Source organism: Guillardia theta (genome assembly GCF_000315625.1).
Source record: "Guillardia theta CCMP2712 unplaced genomic scaffold GUITHscaffold_37, whole genome shotgun sequence".
NCBI lineage: Eukaryota > Cryptophyceae > Pyrenomonadales > Geminigeraceae > Guillardia > Guillardia theta.
The window spans coordinates 559440-580587 of record NW_005434637.1 but is presented as its reverse complement, the minus strand read 5'-3'; the positions used below and the strand labels follow the sequence as shown (position 1 = coordinate 580587).

The window sequence follows — 21148 nt, the reverse complement described above, 5'->3', positions numbered from 1 at the left end:
TGGTTATTGCCCGCTCAGCATAACTGTGAACTTGACGCAGACAGTCTTATCGTACTGTATCTCGACTTGGAACTCTGCTGACATTCTCTTGTTTGTGTGACTTTCTGACGTCCGATGTAACGTACCGGGGGGAGGATGGAACGTATGCCAGCCGTGCCGGTCAGATAGCGCCGAGTTAACAAAAACTCTCCTGTAAACCAAGACGACTTAGTACGTGTTTGCGAGGCGGCATTGTAGTACGTGGGACGAAGCCTGAGGGGGCTTTCCTACTGCGGCCGGGTTTCACATCCTAGCATACAGTCTATCTCTCATGTGCTCCTCAATTCTGGTTTTGTGTGCATTAAACTCGGTCTTGAGCAAAAACTGTCTTGTTACAACTAAGGTCGATGTGGTATCTGCGGCGTGACTTTGGACTAGTACTGGCAAGTGAGAGTCTCAGTCTAACGAACTTGTATTCCGTCAGTCGGACTACCGGGTACCGGGCTCAGCGGCCGCGCGGCCACGCCCGGGGTGACCCGGGCCCGGGGTGACCGGTGCCACGGTGCCCGGCCCGTGATCGGACCGTGCCGTACCGTGTCCGATCCGGGCCGGGCCGGGCCAATACCGTACGCGGCGCCCGGCCGCCGGGTCGTCAGTGCCGGGGTAGGCACGGTTAACTAAAACCTTTGGGAGGATCGACAAATTGAATTGGCGTGCATGCCGCCACGAGGTCGAAAGCGTGCGATGCAGCGAGGCAGGCGCCTGATCAGTCATAGCAAGGAGAGTTCATCGTATCAAATGTCAGCCTGCCGTCAGATTCATTAACCTGCTTCTGCAAAACCTGCTTCTTGCCGTCTGTCTGAACCACGCGGTAGCCTTGAGATGTCAGACGAAGAGGACCAGGATGAAGGCTTCATTCCGTTCACGCAGAGTGAAGTATGCAATCAACGCGAATCTCTCTTGAGTTCCTCAAAGATCTCATCAAGTTCCAAGGTAATGTTCACTTCACATCTGGTAATGTGACACTTTCAGCAGTTCACGTCTTCAACGAAATTTTCAAGCGATCCTCGTCCAACCCCCAGTCGTGCAAGCAATCAGCCATCTAGGCTGATACTCTCAAAATCTTGGACCAAATTGCAGCGCAATTCTGAGAACAAAGGCGAAGTAGCAAGGAAGAAAAGGGCTTTGAGTCAAATAATAGATAGGTAGGTCACCCAGACATGTTTATTTGCCCTGATGATAGTTTTTATGTCCAGTTTCGAGTGCGAAATTAGCGATTCTTTCTGTGCAACCCCTTCATCCATGCAGAAAAAAGTCTCTCAAAACTCTCAGTCGTCAAATTTGCTATGTGACCCCGAGGGTGATATCAAGGAGAATGTGGACATATGTTCCCAATGCTCTTCGGAATCAACGAGCAGTAACAAACGATTGTGTTCACTTTCAAAAGTCGATTCGTCACATTCGTCACGTTCTTCATCGAGAACTACCTCTGAGCAGAGAATGCATGTTGGAGATGGTGCTCAGATGAATCATCTCGTGGATAGTGTTCGGGATGGCGAAGCGACGAAGCAAGGAGATGAGAGTGGTGAGTGGGTTGCATCCTCGTCGACCTGTTCAAGTGGTGTAGCAGGATGTGCGAAATTGAGTTTCCATGACTCACATGCCCGGCCAACTGCTTGCCATGCTGCTGAGACATGCTCACGGCGCGACTTGTCAGAAGCGCAGGCTCGCGACTCCACTCACGAAGGTATGTGCCCGGGGGCTGAAGTCGAGCGGTACTGATCCTGTGGTTAGATCACAGCCTTGGCGAACTTGAGTTGATCTTCTCCAGAACACCAGAAGAGCTGAGAGAGAAGAAGTCTCTTTTAACTGACATGCTGAGTAGCTCGATTTCATCTCAAATTCAAGAACCTGCGAATTCCACCAACCTGCCCCCCACAATTCAGGCCGCTTCTGAGCACAACCAGGAGTCGATACCGTCAGGAAGTCAGATAGCGCATGACAACCACAAAGGAGGTCACTTGTCTTCTAGTTTTTCCGAAGTTCAAAGGTCTCTCTCATTCGTTTCGATGTTCATGTGTGATTCTGCTGCAGCCTCCATCCGGACTGCACTCAAGACATTTCCTTTCAGTTGCTGGATATCATCGCCTGTAAAGACCCGGGATTACCAGTATCGCTGAAGTTTACCATATCAGCTTCTCATTTCTAGCAGGCTGTTACCATGAGATTGTTCGGAACCCTCGCAGATGGGACAAGCATCCTTGTCCGAGCAGGTTGTTCGTGAAGTTCAATTTCGAAGCTCTGACGTGTCTGGATCAGGAGGTTTCAGGCCTTATCTCTATGTCAAGAGACCCTCTAAGCTATCAGACGGAGAGTGGAATCTCCTCAAAGTAGCTGCTGCTCCGAAAGGTCCTGCCGTCTGAAGTTCATGTTCGCAGGTCGTCATACTGGAGAAAGTGACCTCGACGGTGTGTGAGCGTGAGGAGAGTTTCGTTGAGCTCATACTCATGTAGATCGGGAAGAATTTGGAGATGGAGGAAACAACTAAGAAGGACTTGTTTGGCTCAAGATACGACGAGGTTGCCCTGTCTACTGTACGCAACCTCGTTTCTTGATCGGTTTCACAGAGATTGAAATTTGCAAAGCTGAGCACGACCTCTATAGAATTTTACAACGTGATCTCATGATGTGCACGTGCAGCTTGTTACATTCTGCCGTTCTCAGGACATGCTGAGGATCTTGACAAGGCCTTTGATTGATCGCCGACTTGAAAGCATCTCATCGCGAGCCCAGTCAAGTATCGCCCACGGCGAGGTATCGCTGGAACTCTACGATGCGAATATCGAGCCAACGATGCGATTTCTGTCGGACTACAACCTTCAGGTCCTTCCAGCTCCGCCATTACCCCCTGTCGTGACTCTGTCCCCTAGTCTGCCGGATGGGTAGTGGTCAAGGGAGGAACCTACCAAGTGCTGTCCAACGATCTAGAAGCGGAGAACGTGAGTCCTGAACATGCAGAAGCTGCTTCTCAACTGCTGTCAGATCTGCGGCTGGAGCGGCGGCAAGATGTCTTCCTGCAGGACGGAAATCTCAGTGAATCTCGCAGATGTGCTGCTTAGTCGCCTCCCTCCTCTTGCCCGCTGACGGGATCTCAGCAGCTCGCGATCTGCAATCTTGACGCCAGGGAGGATCGTTGGTCAAGGATTGCGCCCGTCACGACCGTCAGCATTGACCTTGCTTCGAGAGCACAAGGTGAGGAGGAAGACGCCGTTCCACCCCATCTGAAGTGAAGTGCAGGTGGAACGCAGGAGATCTCCTTCATTGGAGTAGCTCTAGAGAAGAAGTTCGACCCTCCAATCAGCATGTGATTGATCCTTGAACCCTCCTGCCCCCTCCCCTCCCTGCTGAGAGACCTGGTCCAGGCAAGTGATCTTCTCTGTCGGGAGTATCAAGTCCATCGTCTCGAGCGATTCGAGTTACCTCAAGGTGCGGCTCCAGTCAGGCCTCTTGACCCTGACGGCTCCCCACGTTAGATCCGAGCGTTCGACGACGAGCGACGGATGATTAAGAAGTTCTGCGATTTCATAACCAAGGAGATCGACCCTGACCTGGTGGTCGTCTATGGAGGCAACGCCCTGTCCCTGCTGTTTGACAGGATCGAGGTCTTCCTGCCCGCTCGTGTCCTTGCGCGTGAGTTCTGCTTGCAGGAGTTGGGAATGGGATGCGACTGCTCTCTTGGAAGACTCAAGGGGGACCCATCAAAGGCGAAGCAGCGAAGGACCAAGATGCACAACGTGGCCCAGCAGCTCTGCAGCAAGATTCCAGGGAGGATCGTGATAGATCTGCAGAGAGAGATCGAGCGCGAGCACAAGCTCCGGTCTTACTCGCTGGAAGCTGTCGCCAAGGTGAAACGCGGGAGCCCTCGATACCTTTGTCATCTCACAAGCTTGTTTGCCTGCCAGCACTTCTTCGACCGAGATGAAGTCTTCCTCCACGACGAGGACCTCGAGGCCTTGAGCGCAGCCGGCATCGACCAGAAGTCCAACGTTGCCCTCTACGTCATCCAGAGGTGGCTGGACGGCTGGACTTGCTCTTGCTCACGTTTATGCAGGGCTACATTGCCGCTGAAGCTCATCGGGGAGCTCGAGCTGCTGATCAACCTGGTGGAGATGGCGAGGGTCACCGGCGTTCTGATCAACGAGCTCGTTCAGCATGCGCAGCAGTACAAGGTGCTGAGCCAGTTGTGTCGGGCCTGCCGGGACATGGACTACCTGATCCCCTATAAACACAAGGAGAGGGCCGGGGAGGGAAGTCCTGAGAGCAGCGAGGGGGGTGGAGCCTCGTACCAAGGTGCGACAGTTCTGAATGCCAAGACTGGAAGCTACTGGTCTCCCATCTGCACGCTGGACTTTGCTTCTCTATATCCCAGGTAGGAGGGCTGAAGGTGTAAGAATCCGAGGAGTCTGACGCTGTTCCAGCATCATCATCGCCTACAACCTGTCGTACGAGACGTTGGTGAGAGAGCCTGGCGAGCAGGCGGAGGCTGACAAGCAGCGGCTTCGAACCTTGGAGTTTGACGTCTCGGGCTCGAACGAGGATCAGGTGGGAGGCGCGAAGTTCAAGTTCATCCAATCTTGGACGGACCCTGACGGGCGCGAGCACGACGGGATCCTTCCTCGCATCCTGCGGAGGTTGCTCAAGGCTCGCAAGGACGCGAAGCTCGCGATGCAGGGGCAGACGGACCAGCAGATGAAGAAAATCCTCAACGGCCGCCAGCTGGCGTACAAGATCTCCTGCAACTCAATCTATGGCTTCTGTGGCGCCACCAACGGGTACCTGCCCTGCTTGCCACTCGCCGCCACCGTGACGGCGATAGGGCGAGATCTGATCAACAGGACTCGCAGTCTGATAGAGAGAGACTTCACGGCACAGCATGCATGCGCAGCTACAGTCGTGTACGGGGACACGGACTCGGTGATGATCGATTTTCACCTTCCCGGTAGCTCCGCCAAGGACATCGAGCAGGCGATGGACTTTGGTCAGCGAGCGGCGCAGGCTGTCACCAAGACGTTTCCAGCTCCAATCAAGCTGGAATTCGAGAAAGTCTACTGCCCCTACCTCCTCTTCTCCAAGAAGCGATACGCCGGGCTCATGTTCTCGTCTTCGGCACAGTCCCCCGAGAAGATCGACGTGAAGGGCATAGAGACCGTCCGCAGGGACTCTTGTCCCTTCGTCCAGGAAGTTTACAACGAGTGCCTCGAGGTCGTCATGCGAACTTCGCCTCCCGATGTCGACAAAGCGATCAGCCTCGTGCGGACGAGAGTCTCGGAGCTGGTTGAAGGACGAGTCCCTCTTGTCAAACTTGTTCTCTGCAGGCCTGTGGGGAAGGATGGCAGCAAAGGACGAGCCCCGCACATGGAGCTTGTGAAGCGAATGAACGAGAGAGGAAGAAACAGCCCGGCAACAGGTGAGAGGCTGCAGTACGTCCAGGTCATCAACTCGACAGAAAAAGTCTACAGAACCTGCGACAGCGTAGAGGACCCGGCGTTCGCGGTCAAGAACGAGCTGAACGTCGACTACGAGGTTGAGGGTCTTGCGCCTATTCCTGAGCTGCCTGACGAGCTTGACAGTGGTACGTCAACAACCAGCTCAAGAACCCGATCGTGAAGCTCTTCGAGGTGTCGGCCGCCCGCATGAGGGAGCTACGGGCCTGACGTGCTTACCTGCAGGTCCTGGTCCCGAACGCGGAGGCTCGGATCTTTGGTCACTCGTCGCGATCGATGGGGAGCGGGGTGAGGCTGATCAAGCACTTCCAGCCGAGCAGCAACATCATGAGGAACTACATCATCAAGGGCCACAAGTGCATCGGCTGCAGCAAGTCCGTCACGCAGTCGAGCGCGCAGTCGGACAAGCCCCCAAGGATCCTCTGCAGCGACTGCGAGGCTGACAAGGAGGACCACGTGCTCGCCGCTCAGGCCTCGCTCATCGAAACCCAGCACTCTCGCAACGCCCTGTGGAAGCAATGCCAGCTGTGCACACGGGTGATGGTGGGAGGAGCGGCTGGACTCGCTGCTGACCTCGATGGCTGTGCCCTCAGGTGGACAACCCGAGTCTTTCCCAGATGTGTAGCAACGTGATCTGCGCAAACTTTTACGCCAGGAGCGCCGCTGACAAGGTTTGATCGTTGTTTGTTAGTTCTGAAGACGACTTGTAAGTCTGATGTCATCGGCAGGAATTCACGAGGAGCAAGTGCACTTTGTCTTCTCTGGAGGCATGGTGAGCACATTCATTGCTCGGGTTGGATGTGTACAACAACCTTGTAAACTTTTCACCACAACTTATTCTTTTTTTTTTCTGTGATGTTACATGAATCGCTGGAATGCGTTATGTGCAGTTACAAACTATTGTGAAGTGTGGATTTTTGAGCGGTCTTCGACTGTTTCTTGATTGAATAAAAACCTCACACAGCATGCCTGGCTCGATGAGTTTCAACTCGCTCACATTTGACCTCATTCATTCTACGGGATTTCATAATACATGGTTCGACTGATGCCGAATGGATATTGCCATCTTCTTAGCCTGCGTGGGTTTGAGGTTCAGAGTTGTACGTTAACGACATCATATACCATTTCTGCCGCTGTGTACGCTTTCCTCTCAGCAAACGCCAACCTTTGCTTCGCTCTCACAATGGCATTTTGCATTTCCGCGAATTCAGTCTAAAGCATTTTGTCAGAGGCATCTAGGATCACACACTGACCGTGGAATATAGCAACCCTCCTTGCGTCTTCGGTCTTGGGGGAGGGATCTGAGGAGAAATAAGAACCGCTGCAGGCAACTCAAAACAACGAACTTCAAATGTGAGTTTGGTTGGATGGCAAGAGAAGATTTGTTGTCCCGTTGAGCTTTCACGTGCGGAGCCCTGCTGCTGTTGCCTGCATCGTGGAATAAGAACCGTCGCCATTCTGTCTGGGCAGTTCTTGGATACCTCGGCGAGGAGGTGTAAGACTTGTACGAGTCCGTCGAACTTGTTACAACTTGACAATCAAGAATATTGCTAGCCAGCGGCATATCGAGGATTGGACCCGTCTTTGATCGTACCTTGAAGACAGGACATGTCATTCCAGGCCAGGAGTGAGGAAACTGACTTGATTCAGAACGCTCATAGCCACATCGTGAGAACTACGCGAAGGACTGAAACCTTTCCTTGTCGGTGGAAGAATGGCAAAGCTAAGATAGATTGCTTCATACGCCTGAAAATCTCCATCATTCTTCCATCATTGGTGTCACTCATACAAACATCTCTCATGGCTTGGATCTTTCTGGTATCCAAGTCGTAGAATGCTATTCGGCTCCTTGCAATCCCTTCAGCCTGACACAGCTCATCCGCCAAAGTAGATTGCTAGTCACAGTCTCATCAGGCTAACCAACAAGTCCAGGAAACAATCGTGCAAATCAGCTTACGAGAGCGAAGATGTTCATGTCTCGAAAATGAGTTGTCTTGTTCAACCTTACAAGTCCTCAGGTCACCACGAACACGTCGCCGGTTTCAACGTAAAGATTCACCTCAGCGCCACAGTTATGTCCACCCGCTCGGAAGATCTACCATCCTCCCTCAGGCTCTCATAACTGAGCCACACGAGGATGTCAGCAGGCTCTCGGTGGGAGGGAGTCTAGTCACGTGTTGGAATGCTGCCTCCACCCTTCGGAGTTACACTCTGAGGTCGAAGGCCTCTTCTTCAGGGCAAGCTGCTTTTCGTTCTTGCTCGCATCTGCTGTGAAGGGCTTCACGCTTGATCGCCGCGCCTCACTCCTCCGGTTCTGTTGAGAGGTGAGCGTAACGGCTCTGTCAACCAGCAGCAACAAGAAACTGACAGTCGGGGGTGTCGTGCAGAGCTCTTTGAGAATCTCCAGCTCACGGATGAGTTGCCGTTCATTCGTCAAATCCGTCGGAGGCATCTGCAGCAGCATTTGAGCTCCCCGGTACAAACCTGCTTCAGAACTATCCTTCCTTATACCCTCATATCCTCATATCTGTTCACGTTCTCAAATATTCATGTGATCATCGCGCATTCTGACATTCGCACATCATCACCATCTCATGTTCGGATTGTCTCATCTTCTTTCATCCTTATTTCTCTCATTTTTCGCTGTCCTGCCATCTTCACCTCCATGACCGTTTTCACACGATTTGACGTCTGTGCAGCAGTTTACCCTCATAAGTTACCAGGGACTCCCATCACCCTCAAAAGTTATCAGGCTGGAACACGTAAAAGACAGCACAATGCAATACTGATCGGCTTGACGACGAGACAAGAGAGACCGAGAAGGAGGAGCAGGCGACATGTGAGAGTTTTGAAGAGGACGAATAATCTATGAGACTGAAGCGCGTTTCTTTAGGAAGAGCTTCAGCAACAGAATAGTGAAGACCGTAAGCTTTGATCGTCGTGCTTTTCAGGTTGGCGATGATTCGATGATCGCACATTTCCGCTTGCATGAGCCATGTTGTGCTGATGATTTATTTCGCTCTTTCCAGAAAAATGTTCAAACGCTGTCTTGCGCTCTCTCTACATACAAACCGACGGCAGAAGAACACCGTTATGCCGAATCTCTTCAGCGGTCATCGATGGACAGGATGAGGTGTGTTGTCTAGCAATGCAAGCTAACCCTCTGCAATGATCGCGATACACCGGCATCACTCTGACAAGACGCTATTGCAGAAGAGAATTGAATCAGGAGCAGCTTACTACAGCAATCCCCAAGGTATGAAACAACATGACCTTTGGCGAGAGTGTGATGTGTTGCATGGGGTAGGAGCATCTTGACGAAGACAAGTTTTCCGGTGTAGATGTTGTGGGCCCTATCGCTGCTGCCTCCGTCTGGCAAAGATTGGCGAAATCCAGAAAGTCGCAGGTTGCTGTTTCCAAGGAGGATACCAACAGCGATCAAAGTGGATTCCGCATTGTCGTGGAGCAGGACGGTTCCATTAGGGCAATACCGAAGGAGAGAGTGAAAAGGGAGCCGACGCCAGAGGAGAAAGAAATTCGCTTCATGAAATCGATTGTAATCTTTTATCATATTATGGTCCATGTGTATCACCTGACACTCCATTCAAGGCAGGAATTGGAGATATGTCTGATTCAGAGTTTAAGAGAAAGTATCACTGGCTCCTGCCTGGTATGTTGCGTTCAACTATGGCGGTATACTGCGAGTGATCCCAGTCTAAAGGAACTGTGAGTGGAAGGAAACATGAAGATTCTTCAAGCATATGGACGAGAAACACTTTCAATGATACTCCATACATCTGGTGGCCTGGCAGCTGGATAAGATATTCTAAAGTGCGAATCTGTTTCCAAAGTGGACGTAAGTTTCCTTGATTAACATAACTGCAACAGATACTGCTTGAAATCTCGAGAAATCGTTTCAAATTCTTTCGTTATGGCGAAATACAAGGCCAGAAAGTCTTCGCAGCTGCCGCCCAATCGGCGAGACTGGGTATACCATTATGGTATTGATTGATAAATTGACTGGTCAGTGGATCAGAGTCAAGGAGTGAAACCGTAGATCCTGAAACCAATTCAGAAATCATAAGGATGATGGAAGAGAGGGAAAAATACATGATGAAGGTGGTTTGCGATCATTGACAAAATTGGTTGAGCGTGACAAGTGTGGTAGATAAGGGAGTTGAATAATCAGTTGAGAATTCTTGGGGTTCAAGAAGGCTCGGATGAGTTCGCTGAAGATCGAAAGGCTGAGGGAACGGCATTGGCGTGGAAGGTAACCGTTGCTGATTCGTACTGCGATCATATTTGTGTAACAAGATGTGTCCAGGCGTTTCTCATCGCAACTTTGATTGTTTTGACCTCTTCAAGCGCTGCACTGTGGGTATTTTGCAAACGAACAGGGATCAGAAGTTTCCGGGAATTTCGCGAGTTCGCAAAAGATTACATTCAATCTGATGAAATTCGAAAAAGCACCTCAGAATATTCTGCGCTGGTGAGCAGTCTGATCTCGATGTGCCCCGAGTGATTTCCTGCAAGGCGAATGAGTGGACTCCGAAAGTGCGCGACAGTACTTTATCCGAGCTTGCAACGCAGGTCGGAGAGATTGAAAGCGATCGATCAAGATCTCTACTACGGCGAGGGCTGAATTCTGAGACCTTTGGCAGGTGTCCCGAAGTCTTCACGTCATGCCTCTACCTAACCGGAACGAACGCCTTGATAGTTGATATTCATCAACCTTAACTGGAATGAGATTTTTGTACGATATTTTCGGGGAGATTCCCTTTGTCATCTCAGCCATCAATCGTCTACACTCCAGGAAATTCCAACATACTATACAGATAAATTAAGTGTTTGAACTAGTAGCTTCCCTCTTCAGCGCGTTCAACTTCGCCTGCCTCTCAACATCAAATGTTCTTGCCTCTCAGCGATACCCTTACACTTACACGTTTAGCATTGATGAGAAGTCGGATCTTCTGATAGAGAACCTTCTTGCGCTCCTTGACCTTCCGGGACCATCGCGTCATGCCAGAGTGCACTGTTGCCGTTGAACGTACCTTGTCCACGTCCTCCTCCAACTGAGATATCAGTTCCCGAGCTTCGCATTGCTTGATATTCACAGAGGTCCTGCAAGGAAATTCAAAATGCCATACCTCAAAAGTCTGGTGGGACACCGCATGGCATCACAATCTTGATCGAGGCGATTCAATTCTCGCAGTCTAATCCTTGCGCAATCCTTTATGATGTCCTGATGGTGCCTATCAGTGAGAGAGAGAGAGGTGACAGCACAACACGATGCCCGAGATTGACCTGAATATCTCTCACTTTGTCAACCTTGGTCAACGATATTTCCAATTCCTCCTGAAATGCTTCAGGCACTACAAGATCGGCCAATTCAACGCACATTTTTCCTCTTCTTGCCGACACTTTCAGGTGACATTTCGAAACGCAGTATCCCTTTCTCTTCATCAAAGGATATCGAGCCTAAATTTCCGTCGCAATCACGGGATAGCAGTCTCGTCTCGAGACCTAAGTACAGTTCACGAACTTTCTTGGAGTTGCCTTCAGCTGTGACAAGCATCAGGCTGAGACCGACAAACAAAAATTCAATCTTACTTCCATGCTCTCCTTTCCACGCCTTTCGGCCGTCACATAATACCAATTCACATGGGTATATAGACTCGCCATCCTCACAACAAATGGAATCGGTCCGAGAACGGAGGAGCACAATGAAAGTTTTCCTGCGCACCAATCAAGACCCCCAATACACAGCAGTGCTTGTCATTACTCTGAGATCTTACATACAGACGTCTGCGATACTATTGCCGGCTTGGTGTCTTCATGATTCTTTGCCGTCATGGAAAGCTACACAACGTTTGTTGAAGTCGTCGGGGAGGTCTGGAGCGATGCGAAATGGTCAAGAACTCACAACGAACTACCATCTCCTCTTCCTTCTTCTCTGCTCTTCTCTGCTCTGCTGTATCTTTAGAAACACTCGCTCTCTCTCCCTCCTCGTCACTCCCCTCAACTTTCGTCCCTCCTGCATCTCTGCTCTCCTTCTCAGCATATCGCCCTAGGAAAGGCAGCAAGGAAATCTTCGATCCACCTCATTAATGACTTGTTTCTGCCTTTTTGATTTAGTTTGTCCGGCGAAACTTCAAGGCAGGCGTTGTGGAGAAGATTTCAAGAAGTCACCTTTGTTTTGAAATATGATCAAGTATTTCTAAATTTTAAAGCAAAAATATGCAATTTTGTACAAGAAATTTACATAAATCTCTGAAATAACATTTGTGCCTAGAGGTTAAAATCGCAAGTTGACAATTTATTTTCTGTATCCATTTTTCAAAATTTCACAAAGGTGTTCAGCCATATGTCAACTTGCAACCAAATTTCTCGGTTCGCTGCTGCAGGTGGGATAGGTGAAGGGGTGACGGGACCATGTCACGAGGGTGCCGAGAGGAGCATGAAACAACACACGAGTTTGAGCCGAGTATTCAGTGAAACAAAGCTATTTACTGGTTGTGCAAGAAAGTTTGCTAGTAGGCGATCGTGGAAGAATCTAGGTTTGTTGAAGAGTGAGCAATGCCTGATAATGACAAAGCTGGGACCGCGAGCGAGGTTATGTACATGCGGAAGTTGGTTTTAGTACATTTGACCGAGCTTTGTGAAATCCCTTGTAAATGAACTCTTCCTTGCAGATGACTGCGATGAAGACGAGATCTACAGCCCTCAAGGGAGTCCTAATATTCTTGGTGGCGCTCGCCTTGGTCAGCGTTTCCTATGCTGCGAAAGAAGACGAGAAGTCCGAAACCAAGGCTGGAGCAGCTCCGAATGGAATGGAAATCGACCAAGAACTTCGCCACCTTTTCACGGAAATGATGTCTTTGAACCATCACAGGCAAACCCAAGACCATGTATGCGCTCCATAATTGCTTGGGGGATTTTGCGACGCTGATGTTTTATTTCAGGAGAATCTCTTTGATGCGGCAGACAAAGACTCCAATGGTCACATTGACAGGAATGAGTTTGAAGCTTTCGTCAAGAGCAACCAAGACATGATGGATAACTTCCAGATGAGGAGTAAGTGACTTCTCCCTCCTTCCTGATTGTGTTTTCATTTTCATGCGATTAAGGACATGGACCTGAACACGTGTTCAAGCGCAATGATCTGGTACATACTGTGAAATCAATAATGTTTGTTTTCTTCTGATTGCATCTATCAAAGGACAAAGACGGCTCATTGAACAAACGGGAGTGGGCCAGGACCTCACATATCCCTCACTACATGCCCCAGTATTCCATTTCCTCAGTTCTTCAAGTACGAGCTTTGCTAACTGTACCACTAATAGCTTCGTAAACCCGAATATGTGGAAGAATCCTCTTGAAATTGTTTACCAAACCAGGTTGTCCATGATTACCTGTCTTGTTTTATGGTGTGTCTGAGACTTCGAACAGAGGAATGCATTCTCCGAAGGTTAGGGAGGACCATGCTACACAGGTTCTTTCGTTGCTTGTAATTTTTGATTCATAAAAATGACAGCTTGTCCAGGTCTTTGAAGAGATCGACCTCAACAAAGATGGAAAAATCGATGAGATGGAGTAATTTCAATGAAGATCATCCAACCTCATGAATAATCTAATTTTCCTCAAATGATAGGTTGAAGGCAACTTACTCCAGAATTCCAGAGATGTCTATGAATGATCCACATGATATGATGGGTCCCATGGGTCCTATGGGTCCCATGGGCTCAAGACGCCATGAGGAAAGAAGACGCCGGATGATGGACCGCGCAGATCACGAGAGGAGAGAGCGAATCATGGAACGCCCAGAACATGTGAAATTTTCTTGGCACATTTGGTCTTCATACTGAGTGTAACCTTTGTGATTGAAAAAAAACAGATGAAGAGAGATGATCGAAGGAGAGTGATGGACAGGAACTCTCACCGCAATGAGGTAATCTCACTGTGAAGGAATGATTCGCTGAAAGCTGATTGTTTGTTCTCAAGTTTTTTGATCAACGCATCGAGCACATTCAGAAGAGAATTCAGGAGATTTTGCAAGAAAAGGTTATACATGACGATGTTGGGATACTAGAAAGATCATACGTACACGCAACCAGGCTTCGCGCACCTTTCAGCAGCTGGACAAGAATAACGACAAAATTTTGGACAAGAATGAGTGGAATGAGGGTTCTGTCGTCAAGGTGAGCCCAGTGAATCTCGAGCTCATTGGACTCACTCGGGAAGCAGCATGATGAGAAGCTCATGTCCAACTCTGGGCCTGCAGCAAATGCTAAGGATGCTGCCCAGGCAACCGACAAGAAGCAGGTCTCAAACCCTTTTTAGGGGAGTTCGAAAATGATGCTCTGATTCAGAGCACTGCGACGGATTCTCAAGCTAAGCCTCCCACTCCAAAAGCTTCTCAAACGCAACAGCCGAATGGAAAGGATATCCCGGTAGGATGTGCTTGTTATGCTACGTTTTTGACTTAAACCAGGTTATGAAGAGTGCATAATTCGTCCTTGCGGGCTTGTGGGTGCTGATGGCCTATTTGGACATAGTACTGTTTAACGACGCATCTTTCTTGTCAGTTCGAGAATAATCAGAAGTAAAGCCTACTGACGCTTAAAATACTTGGGATTCATTTATGCTGATATCTCTTCTTTACCCTCTGGCTCTCAAGTACTCATTGAGTAAGGTCAAAGTAATCTGACTTCTCAAGCCTTTTACACTTTTAGAGATGCGAAAAAATCATCCACAGATACTATTTGAACATTTTCCTGCACGACGTGTTAGCAACTCTGTAAGTAGCAAGAATTGATCAACTACAGGGACAGCTGTGCTCTTATTCAAACCAGTCAATGACGACCATGTCTTTGCAAACTGCCATGGAATTTAGTACCCAAAACATGTATGGCCGATGATCGCAACCTGCCCGGCATTTGCTGCTTCAGCAGCTTCCAAACGAGCCTGAGAGGAAACTTGAATACAAAATCATTTGCAAATGATTTGACCTCCATCTTATTCACTGATGTCTTGACGTTCTCTATATGTTCTGCCATCTTGTCTATCAGCGCAAACACATTCGTCAACTGCAATAAAAGATTAGAATGGTCAATCAACTTCAAATTGAAATCGAATCGATGGACCTGTTCTGTGTGTTTCTGGAGTTGAGGAACAAGCTCGTTCGCAATAGAGTCAACTTCGGAACCCGACTAGATCGATCTTAAGTTTCAGAATAAGCAACCTGAAGCAATTTTCACCGTATCGATGGTGACTTCGATTTCTTTCAAGCGCAGCATGGCACTTTCTGTCATAGATTCTGCTGCCTGCAGCTGTATTCATCTTGTCAACGACAAGGTTCTCAAAGATGATGGTGTGCCTTTACCTGCAACTTGGAAGACGGCGGGATCCGTAGAGATTGGGCATAGGCTGCTGAAGCTAATTTGACCGCATCCTTGTCTTCAATATCTGCTTTGAGTATTGGCAACCAAGCTTTACTCATATAATCGGAGGTCACCTGCTGGGGTCGACATCCCTCCTCGATCGAGATACTTACCTTCTAACAGCGATCAACTCAGTAATAGATTCGACTTAGAGAATTACACATCTCAATTCGAATCGAATTACTTATGCTTTCCTCTTTTTCTTCTGCCCGCCTGCCCGCCCGCCCGCCTGCCCGCCTGCCCGCCTGCCCGCCTGCCCGCCTGCCCGCCTGCCCGCCCGCCTGCCTACCTGCCTTGCCTCGCTCCCTTCTCCCTCCCTCCCTCGCTCCCTTTCCTTCCTTCCTTCCTCCCTCCCTCCCTCCCTCTCTGCGTGTGCATACACACATGTGAGTGTCTCTTCCTTTTGTGCGAGAGCAGGTCAGAGCCTGTCCTTTCCTTTCTGTCAATCGTGCTCCTATATTCTCCACGCCAGCAGCATTTTTAGTCAACTCATGGAAGTCACATGTATCCTTCAGGATACTTCCGATGGACCCGGTACGTCGGCCCCCGGCTAACCACTGTAGTGACCTTTGAGTAAAAAGACCTGGACTGTACACAGCCCGCCCCACGAGCCACATATAAAAGTCAGTAAAACTATTATGATATATAAGTTTTGTACCAAATAAATGGTTGGATTTATAACCATTTTCAAAGTTGATGCTGAAATTTCATACAAACTTCAGTTACAAATTTCCAGTTTGTTCTAGAATATCAATTTATATCGTACAAAATTTACAATTGAAAACTCAAGATATTTTTAACTGTTAAAAACATGGCTGGGGAGACAACAGTGGAGGCAAAGGATTCGCGGGCATGGAAGGGAGGTGAAACTGGGGTTGATGGAGAAGATGGAGATGATTTGTGATCTGTGCTAGAGGACCATGTCATAGATTTAGGGAAACACACTGATTGTGCAAATTTTGAAAGCAAGAATCTGTAGACGAATATTTGAACTGGGACACAGATTTTCTTTCGCAATGCAGACTTATTTCAAGAGTGATTGTTTTGGTAAACCATATTCTTCGCAAATGGGTTTTTTGGTCATTTTAACTTTATTCTGCATTCATTGGCTCATACAATCTGACTTCTTTCTGTTTTTCAGGGGATTTGTAAAGATTGTGTGACAGCAATGAGGGGAAAGCGGTGGAACGCGGACCTGCGCAAAGCTATCACAACGATGGTGAACCGTGGAATGGCTCATGACGAGGTAGCAAAGTGTACAGGAGTCTCAGTGAGAACGGTCTCAAGGATCATGTGGGAGATAAAGAAGTTTGGGGAGAAGGCCGTCCTGGAGAAGAGGGCAAGGCCACCTGATGAGGACAGCAGAAAAATTGATTTTTGGATCAAAGTGTCGAATCTCAAGGCTGGACCTGGGCTACCAAGTGTAGACGATGGAAATGGAGGGAACATGGACGAGATTGCAAGGCAGAGAATGATTGATTTGTGCATATCGTTCGGAAGAGCTGTCACGATCGAGGCTGAGCCTGGGAGATATGTTGCAAGATTGGGATCCGACTCTCTTTTCAGTTCTTTCTGCAAGCTATTCCCAGAGTTCTGTGTTATGTCCGATGCGGATAAGAAGACAAGATCCAGCACAGATAAAGTAACTGTTCAATTTTTCAACAAGGCCCTGGAACACTGTGGTGGTTTCGAACGACAGCGAAGGAAGAATTGGAGGCCTGGAGAGTTGGGCAAAGAAGCTGGAACGTGGATGTTTGGGTATCGACGATGGATTGATCCGGATCGACCCGATGATATATCAAGGTTTAGGTCTGAATTCAGAAACTTTCTTGAAAAATGTCATTTGATGCAAAGTGTGCCGTCGGAGCTTGAGGTTTTGAAGGTCGTTCGCGAGATTAGATTCTCGTGGCTTCAAAAGTCTCCAGATATTCCTGACTTGCAGCCTCGTCCGGGAAGAAAGGCAGCAATACCTGGGAAAAAGCGCGGACGACCAAAAGGGAGCAAGACCATGAAAAGGCGCAACGACTCTGTCGATAAAATGCAACTTCCACCTGGTGTGGGCAGCTCTTGGCCACAGTTACCCTTGGACAACAATCAAGTGGTCCAGCAGAACAGTTTCCAGCCGGGAATGCCAGAAGCAGCCGTTCAGATTCATGAATCCATGCACCACCTTCAGGACCAGAATGCTGCTCTACTGTCCCGTAATGCCATGCCAGGTTTGCTGCTTCGAATCTTTGGTTTGGAAACTGATGAGAGAAAACAGAAGGTCACGGACATGTTTCGGCTGGATTTGAAGCAGGAAGTGTTCAAAATACAGGTAAAAGAAATTGATTGAATAGTTGAGAAGTTGATGAAAACTGCTATTAGGCAAATCACAGACTCGAGGAAGGAGGTTTGCGCCAGATCTGAGACGAGCAATTGTGAACATGTGTAAGCGAGGAATGGCACACGATGAGGTATCTCGCACTGGATTGAAAGGCAGCTTTTCTAACCTGTGCATAAGGTTGCCAAATGTTGCAATGTTTCCCTCAGGACTGTCTCCAGGGTGTTGTGGGAGTTGCGAAAATTTGGCGAGGCAAGTGTGACGAGCGAGGATTATGTTTGTGAAATTCGAATAGGATAAGGCATACGACAAGAGGCAGACCAGGCCACGTAAGAACAAAGATGGTCTTGACCAAAGTAAGCTTTCCGCTCATATTTGTTCTTATGACGGCGACTGTAGTGACAGACGGTGATCCTGGATTGCATGAAACCTTATCGGTGGACCCCATGGGCATGGGGTAAGATTTTGTGCTTGAACTGAAAAGCTTGTCTTGACCGTATGTATTCCAACCCTCAGTTCTGAAGTAGACAGAAGTCAGAGACGTGTTCCGTCTCGAGGGAGGCCGAGAAAGATGGTGGCAAGGATGCCACCAGATTCTGAGTCTTCTCGACCGAGATCTCAACAAGAAATGAGCATGCGGGCAAGGGAAAGGAGCATGCAATCAAGTCAAATGGTTTCTGGGGCTTCAAGTCTCAACAATCGAAACAGCATGCAGCAGTTAGCTGCGGCTGCACATGGTTTGCCACATGTAGATATGGGATGGAACATGCAGGGAGGATCAAGCATACCGCGCTTTGGAGAGTGGTCTGGTTTTACTTCGCATGCTGTCTCGAATCAGCCTGGAGGTAGCGCCTCCCTCTCATCAGCTTATTCTTTTCTAATCTGTCTGTTGAAGGAGGCGTTGGGCCAAGTAGCTGGAACCACTCGTTTACCAGGGGCCCACCTCAGCAATCGTCCCAGAGCCAGTGGGGCAGCAGTAGCTTCTCTGGGGCAGGTGGGCACTTCAACAGTGTCGATCCAGGCGGTGCTGTCTTATTCTCAGGTGACACCTCTGTCCTGTGAGTGAATTTCTTGAAACTTGTTCTGGCAGGTGGACAATCGAGCAGTAGCTCCATGTTTCAAGTCCCTGGGAGCCCGTGGTACCCCCGAGACCTCCGCGACCCTTGAGTGTAGTCTGTGGCAGAGCTGTGCACTGTTGAATGCATTCCAGTGGGCGCGACAAGTTGAAGGAAGATATCTGATCTTTAATATACAACAACTTGAGCTCATTATTGAAATCCCAGGGATGTCTCTCAAGCATGGGCATGACAGTCAAAACTTTAGAATATCCACCTTGGTGTTGCCTTTGTCTGACACGTAGAGCATTTTCGCGGCTGAAGACTCATCAGTGAATATTGTTGCATTAACATGGGCTCTCACCTTCCATTCTAGCTTGCTTTCCTGCACTAAATTTTCTTCTCTTGGTTTCAGAATCTCCCCGGGAAATTTGGCCTGTAGACAGTCAGTCTACAGGTCAGTGTCATGCTAAGGGGAGCAACCATTCGACAAAGCCGCTTTACAGGAGGTATCCTTTGATCCACATGAGCTCTTTCAGTCAGCAGCACTCCATTGCTCCCGACGGCACGGTTCTTCGCCCTGCCTACAGCTGTCGAGTCTTGGTAGAGACTGGTTACAAACGACAACTGGTAGGAAAACAACTACCTCTGTCATCGAGCAGGAAGGGCTTCACGTTTAGAAAGGGAAGATAGGCAAGTTACAAGGAAAGTCAGCGATATGAAGCAAACAATGTTTTCGGTTGATATCATCACCTTAGATTGAATGGTGAAACCAGACCCCATAAGCTCGCTTTCATCGCCATGGCACACGGTCCCACAGCTCGCACTAGACGCATGGAGAGCAACATTCTTGCGTTTGTTCACAAGGATCTCGGGAACATGCACAGTATACTGATTCCCATCAGGTAGGACAACTCGGACGATCTTCACTTTGCCAGACTTGATGAATTCAACACCGGCAAGTCCATCGGGCAACGAACTCTCTAGCGCCGTGCATGTATTTTCCCGCACGTTGTCATCTCTGTAGTCAGACCTCCCAACAGAAGAGTGTTCTACACGATCTGCAGCTTCCGACCACGTGCCTCTCCTACGTAACTTTTTGCGTGGCGAGCATCGCAACTCCGTCGCTGAACTCTCGCTCAAGATGGGTTGCGAAAAAGTCGCATCATCCGGTGATCCAAGATATGAATCGCAGTTGCCATCAATGGCCCCGCCGAATCTCCTTCTCTTACTCCGCTCGGCATCACATCCTGCTGCCGCCCTCTTCTTTCCCGTAGCTGAACCTCCTCCTCTTATCCTCAAGCTCTGTCCTTGCTCGATCCCGCCACAACCCTCCCTCAGCTGAAGGATCTGCTGGGATAGAGAGATAGCTCCGACGTCCGCCATCTTCTGGTGTGATATGCCCAGGTCGATCAGCCATAGCAGAACGCATGCGGTACGCATGCAACTCGCTCGCATCTCCTACTCCCTCCTCCTGGTGCGAAGTTGTGAGAGGAGGCAGTTAACGGACCGTTTCGAACGAATCCAACGATTTGTAACTGACGGCCGCCGAAATGGGGAAGCGGAAGCCAAGCAAAGGGAGCGAGTCGAAGGAGGCAGAGGGCGAGCAAGAGGGAACAGCGACACCAGGGAAGAAACACAAGAAGCAGGCAGCGAGACCAGCTGAACCCTCACCGAACCCTCAAGCTCAAGGGCTCGAGGGCAACTTGCACCCCTTCGAACATGACCCCGCAGATGACTGTGAAACGTGCTTCCAGGTGTCATGTAGCCTTTGACGGCGACGATTCTCACTCTTTGTGCTACTTAGGCGTATTGTGACATCGCACCTTTCCTCATCAAGCTTGCCCAACGGGTTGGCAAACCGAAAAAAGACCTCTGCATTTGGGACCCATACTATTGCGCAGGGAAGGTCAAAGACCATCTCAGGAAGCTTGGCTTTCACAACGTACATAACAACAACGAGGATTTCTATTCTCTCAAACCCGAACAGTTCCCCCCTTACGATGTACTTCTCACAAGTCCACCTTACAGCCGCAACCACATAGAAAAGATCCTGGTGTTCGCATCTGAGTGCAAAAAGCCATGGATATTGCTCATGCCTCAATATGGTAAAGTCGCAAAAGATGCGAGCAACTCTTGTCCTTGTTTTCTGTAACTTTGTGTATCAGTGCATCGAAAGAGTTATTATTCCGCCATCATTGAAGGGCAGCATCCTTTTTACATGATACCAGTGAGTCACATCTCGAGTAATTGTACATGTAACTCGTGAGTCAGCCCAAACCTTACGTATACCATGCACATCACGGGGGAAGGAAGGACAACACGAACGTGACCTGCAGGTTGTCTAACATCTGAATCATCTTCCTGTACTGATTAGAAGTGCAGACATTGGGCAAGGGATGGAAAATGTCCGAAAGGGGACGAGTGTGCCTTTGTTCATGGCGAAGTTGGCGACTCAGCGCAACCTGCTATCCAGTCGAAGGTGAGACACATGCAGTCAGCAAGACAGCTCTGTCGGCTCACATCGAGCAGGGCATAACCCCCGTCACTCCGTTCAAGAGCATCTGGCACATGCACTTCCCCCCTGAGGGAATGAACAACGGAATCTACACGTAGATTGACGAAAACCGAGTTCCCTCGTTCTGATCGGTATCATCAGGTGGGCAGTGCATAAGCTCCGCAAGTCCAAGGTTGGTTGCATGTCTCCCTGTTCCTACATCCTAATGGGCTGGAACCCAGTTGAAACTTTGCCGTCATGTCGAGGACATCGAGCTTTGAAAGGCCTCTAGCACATAATTCAATTTTCTGCTCTTCGCTTTTCAAGCAACATTCTTTTTCGTCAAGTGT

General features: G+C 49.1%; 9 protein-coding genes across 9 annotated transcripts; 5 read left to right on the top strand and 4 right to left on the bottom strand.

The window, feature by feature from the left end:
- Positions 1–4106: 4106 nt before the first annotated feature.
- Positions 4107–6014, top strand: POLD1 (DNA polymerase delta catalytic subunit; the record flags this gene model as incomplete). The annotated part of the gene is made up of 4 exons (XM_005832043.1): positions 4107–4408; positions 4458–5562; positions 5610–5657; positions 5709–6014. Coding segments are annotated over 4 exons (1761 nt in total), but the record flags the coding sequence as incomplete, so codon positions are not given.
- Positions 6015–6507: 493 nt separating this feature from the next.
- On the bottom strand, positions 6508–7947 carry GUITHDRAFT_109163 (hypothetical protein; the record flags this gene model as incomplete). The annotated part of the gene is made up of 8 exons (XM_005832042.1): positions 6508–6558; positions 6606–6695; positions 6737–6911; positions 6965–7119; positions 7178–7378; positions 7441–7486; positions 7543–7605; positions 7658–7947. 8 exons carry the CDS (start codon positions 7945–7947, stop codon positions 6508–6510), a joined length of 1071 nt encoding a protein of 356 aa, XP_005832099.1.
- A 655-nt stretch (positions 7948–8602) lies between these two features.
- On the top strand, positions 8603–10179 carry GUITHDRAFT_109162 (hypothetical protein; the record flags this gene model as incomplete). The annotated part of the gene is made up of 10 exons (XM_005832041.1): positions 8603–8616; positions 8697–8739; positions 8791–9039; positions 9093–9176; positions 9372–9471; positions 9520–9602; positions 9652–9753; positions 9808–9972; positions 10017–10047; positions 10145–10179. 10 exons carry the CDS (start codon positions 8603–8605, stop codon positions 10177–10179), a joined length of 906 nt encoding a protein of 301 aa, XP_005832098.1.
- A 144-nt stretch (positions 10180–10323) lies between these two features.
- Positions 10324–11336, bottom strand: GUITHDRAFT_139378 (hypothetical protein; the record flags this gene model as incomplete). Its single annotated transcript, XM_005832040.1, has 7 exons — positions 10324–10371; positions 10424–10483; positions 10535–10604; positions 10631–10725; positions 10788–10838; positions 10882–11045; positions 11279–11336. The coding sequence occupies 7 exons, from the start codon at positions 11334–11336 to the stop codon at positions 10324–10326; spliced, it is 546 nt and encodes a 181-aa protein (XP_005832097.1).
- An 821-nt stretch (positions 11337–12157) lies between these two features.
- GUITHDRAFT_109160 (hypothetical protein) lies at positions 12158–13992 on the top strand (the record flags this gene model as incomplete). The annotated part of the gene is made up of 14 exons (XM_005832039.1): positions 12158–12391; positions 12446–12557; positions 12611–12648; positions 12703–12770; positions 12827–12880; positions 12933–12975; positions 13027–13076; positions 13135–13312; positions 13378–13431; positions 13485–13544; positions 13598–13681; positions 13728–13805; positions 13853–13933; positions 13975–13992. The coding sequence occupies 14 exons, from the start codon at positions 12158–12160 to the stop codon at positions 13990–13992; spliced, it is 1152 nt and encodes a 383-aa protein (XP_005832096.1).
- A 380-nt stretch (positions 13993–14372) lies between these two features.
- Positions 14373–15013, bottom strand: GUITHDRAFT_109159 (hypothetical protein; the record flags this gene model as incomplete). The annotated part of the gene is made up of 6 exons (XM_005832038.1): positions 14373–14447; positions 14492–14569; positions 14627–14692; positions 14741–14812; positions 14866–14948; positions 14998–15013. The coding sequence occupies 6 exons, from the start codon at positions 15011–15013 to the stop codon at positions 14373–14375; spliced, it is 390 nt and encodes a 129-aa protein (XP_005832095.1).
- Positions 15014–17659: 2646 nt separating this feature from the next.
- Positions 17660–18513, top strand: GUITHDRAFT_152847 (hypothetical protein). The gene is made up of 4 exons (XM_005832037.1): positions 17660–17703; positions 17763–18091; positions 18142–18288; positions 18337–18513. Exons 2-4 carry the CDS (start codon positions 17875–17877, stop codon positions 18411–18413), a joined length of 441 nt encoding a protein of 146 aa, XP_005832094.1. The 5' UTR covers positions 17660–17703; positions 17763–17874; the 3' UTR covers positions 18414–18513.
- Positions 18514–18557: 44 nt separating this feature from the next.
- GUITHDRAFT_109157 (hypothetical protein) lies at positions 18558–19744 on the bottom strand (the record flags this gene model as incomplete). Its single annotated transcript, XM_005832036.1, has 2 exons — positions 18558–18737; positions 19055–19744. 2 exons carry the CDS (start codon positions 19742–19744, stop codon positions 18558–18560), a joined length of 870 nt encoding a protein of 289 aa, XP_005832093.1.
- A 110-nt stretch (positions 19745–19854) lies between these two features.
- Positions 19855–21079, top strand: GUITHDRAFT_109156 (hypothetical protein; the record flags this gene model as incomplete). The annotated part of the gene is made up of 8 exons (XM_005832035.1): positions 19855–20058; positions 20109–20409; positions 20470–20531; positions 20576–20640; positions 20687–20783; positions 20834–20913; positions 20961–20991; positions 21041–21079. The coding sequence occupies 8 exons, from the start codon at positions 19855–19857 to the stop codon at positions 21077–21079; spliced, it is 879 nt and encodes a 292-aa protein (XP_005832092.1).
- Positions 21080–21148: the final 69 nt, after the last annotated feature.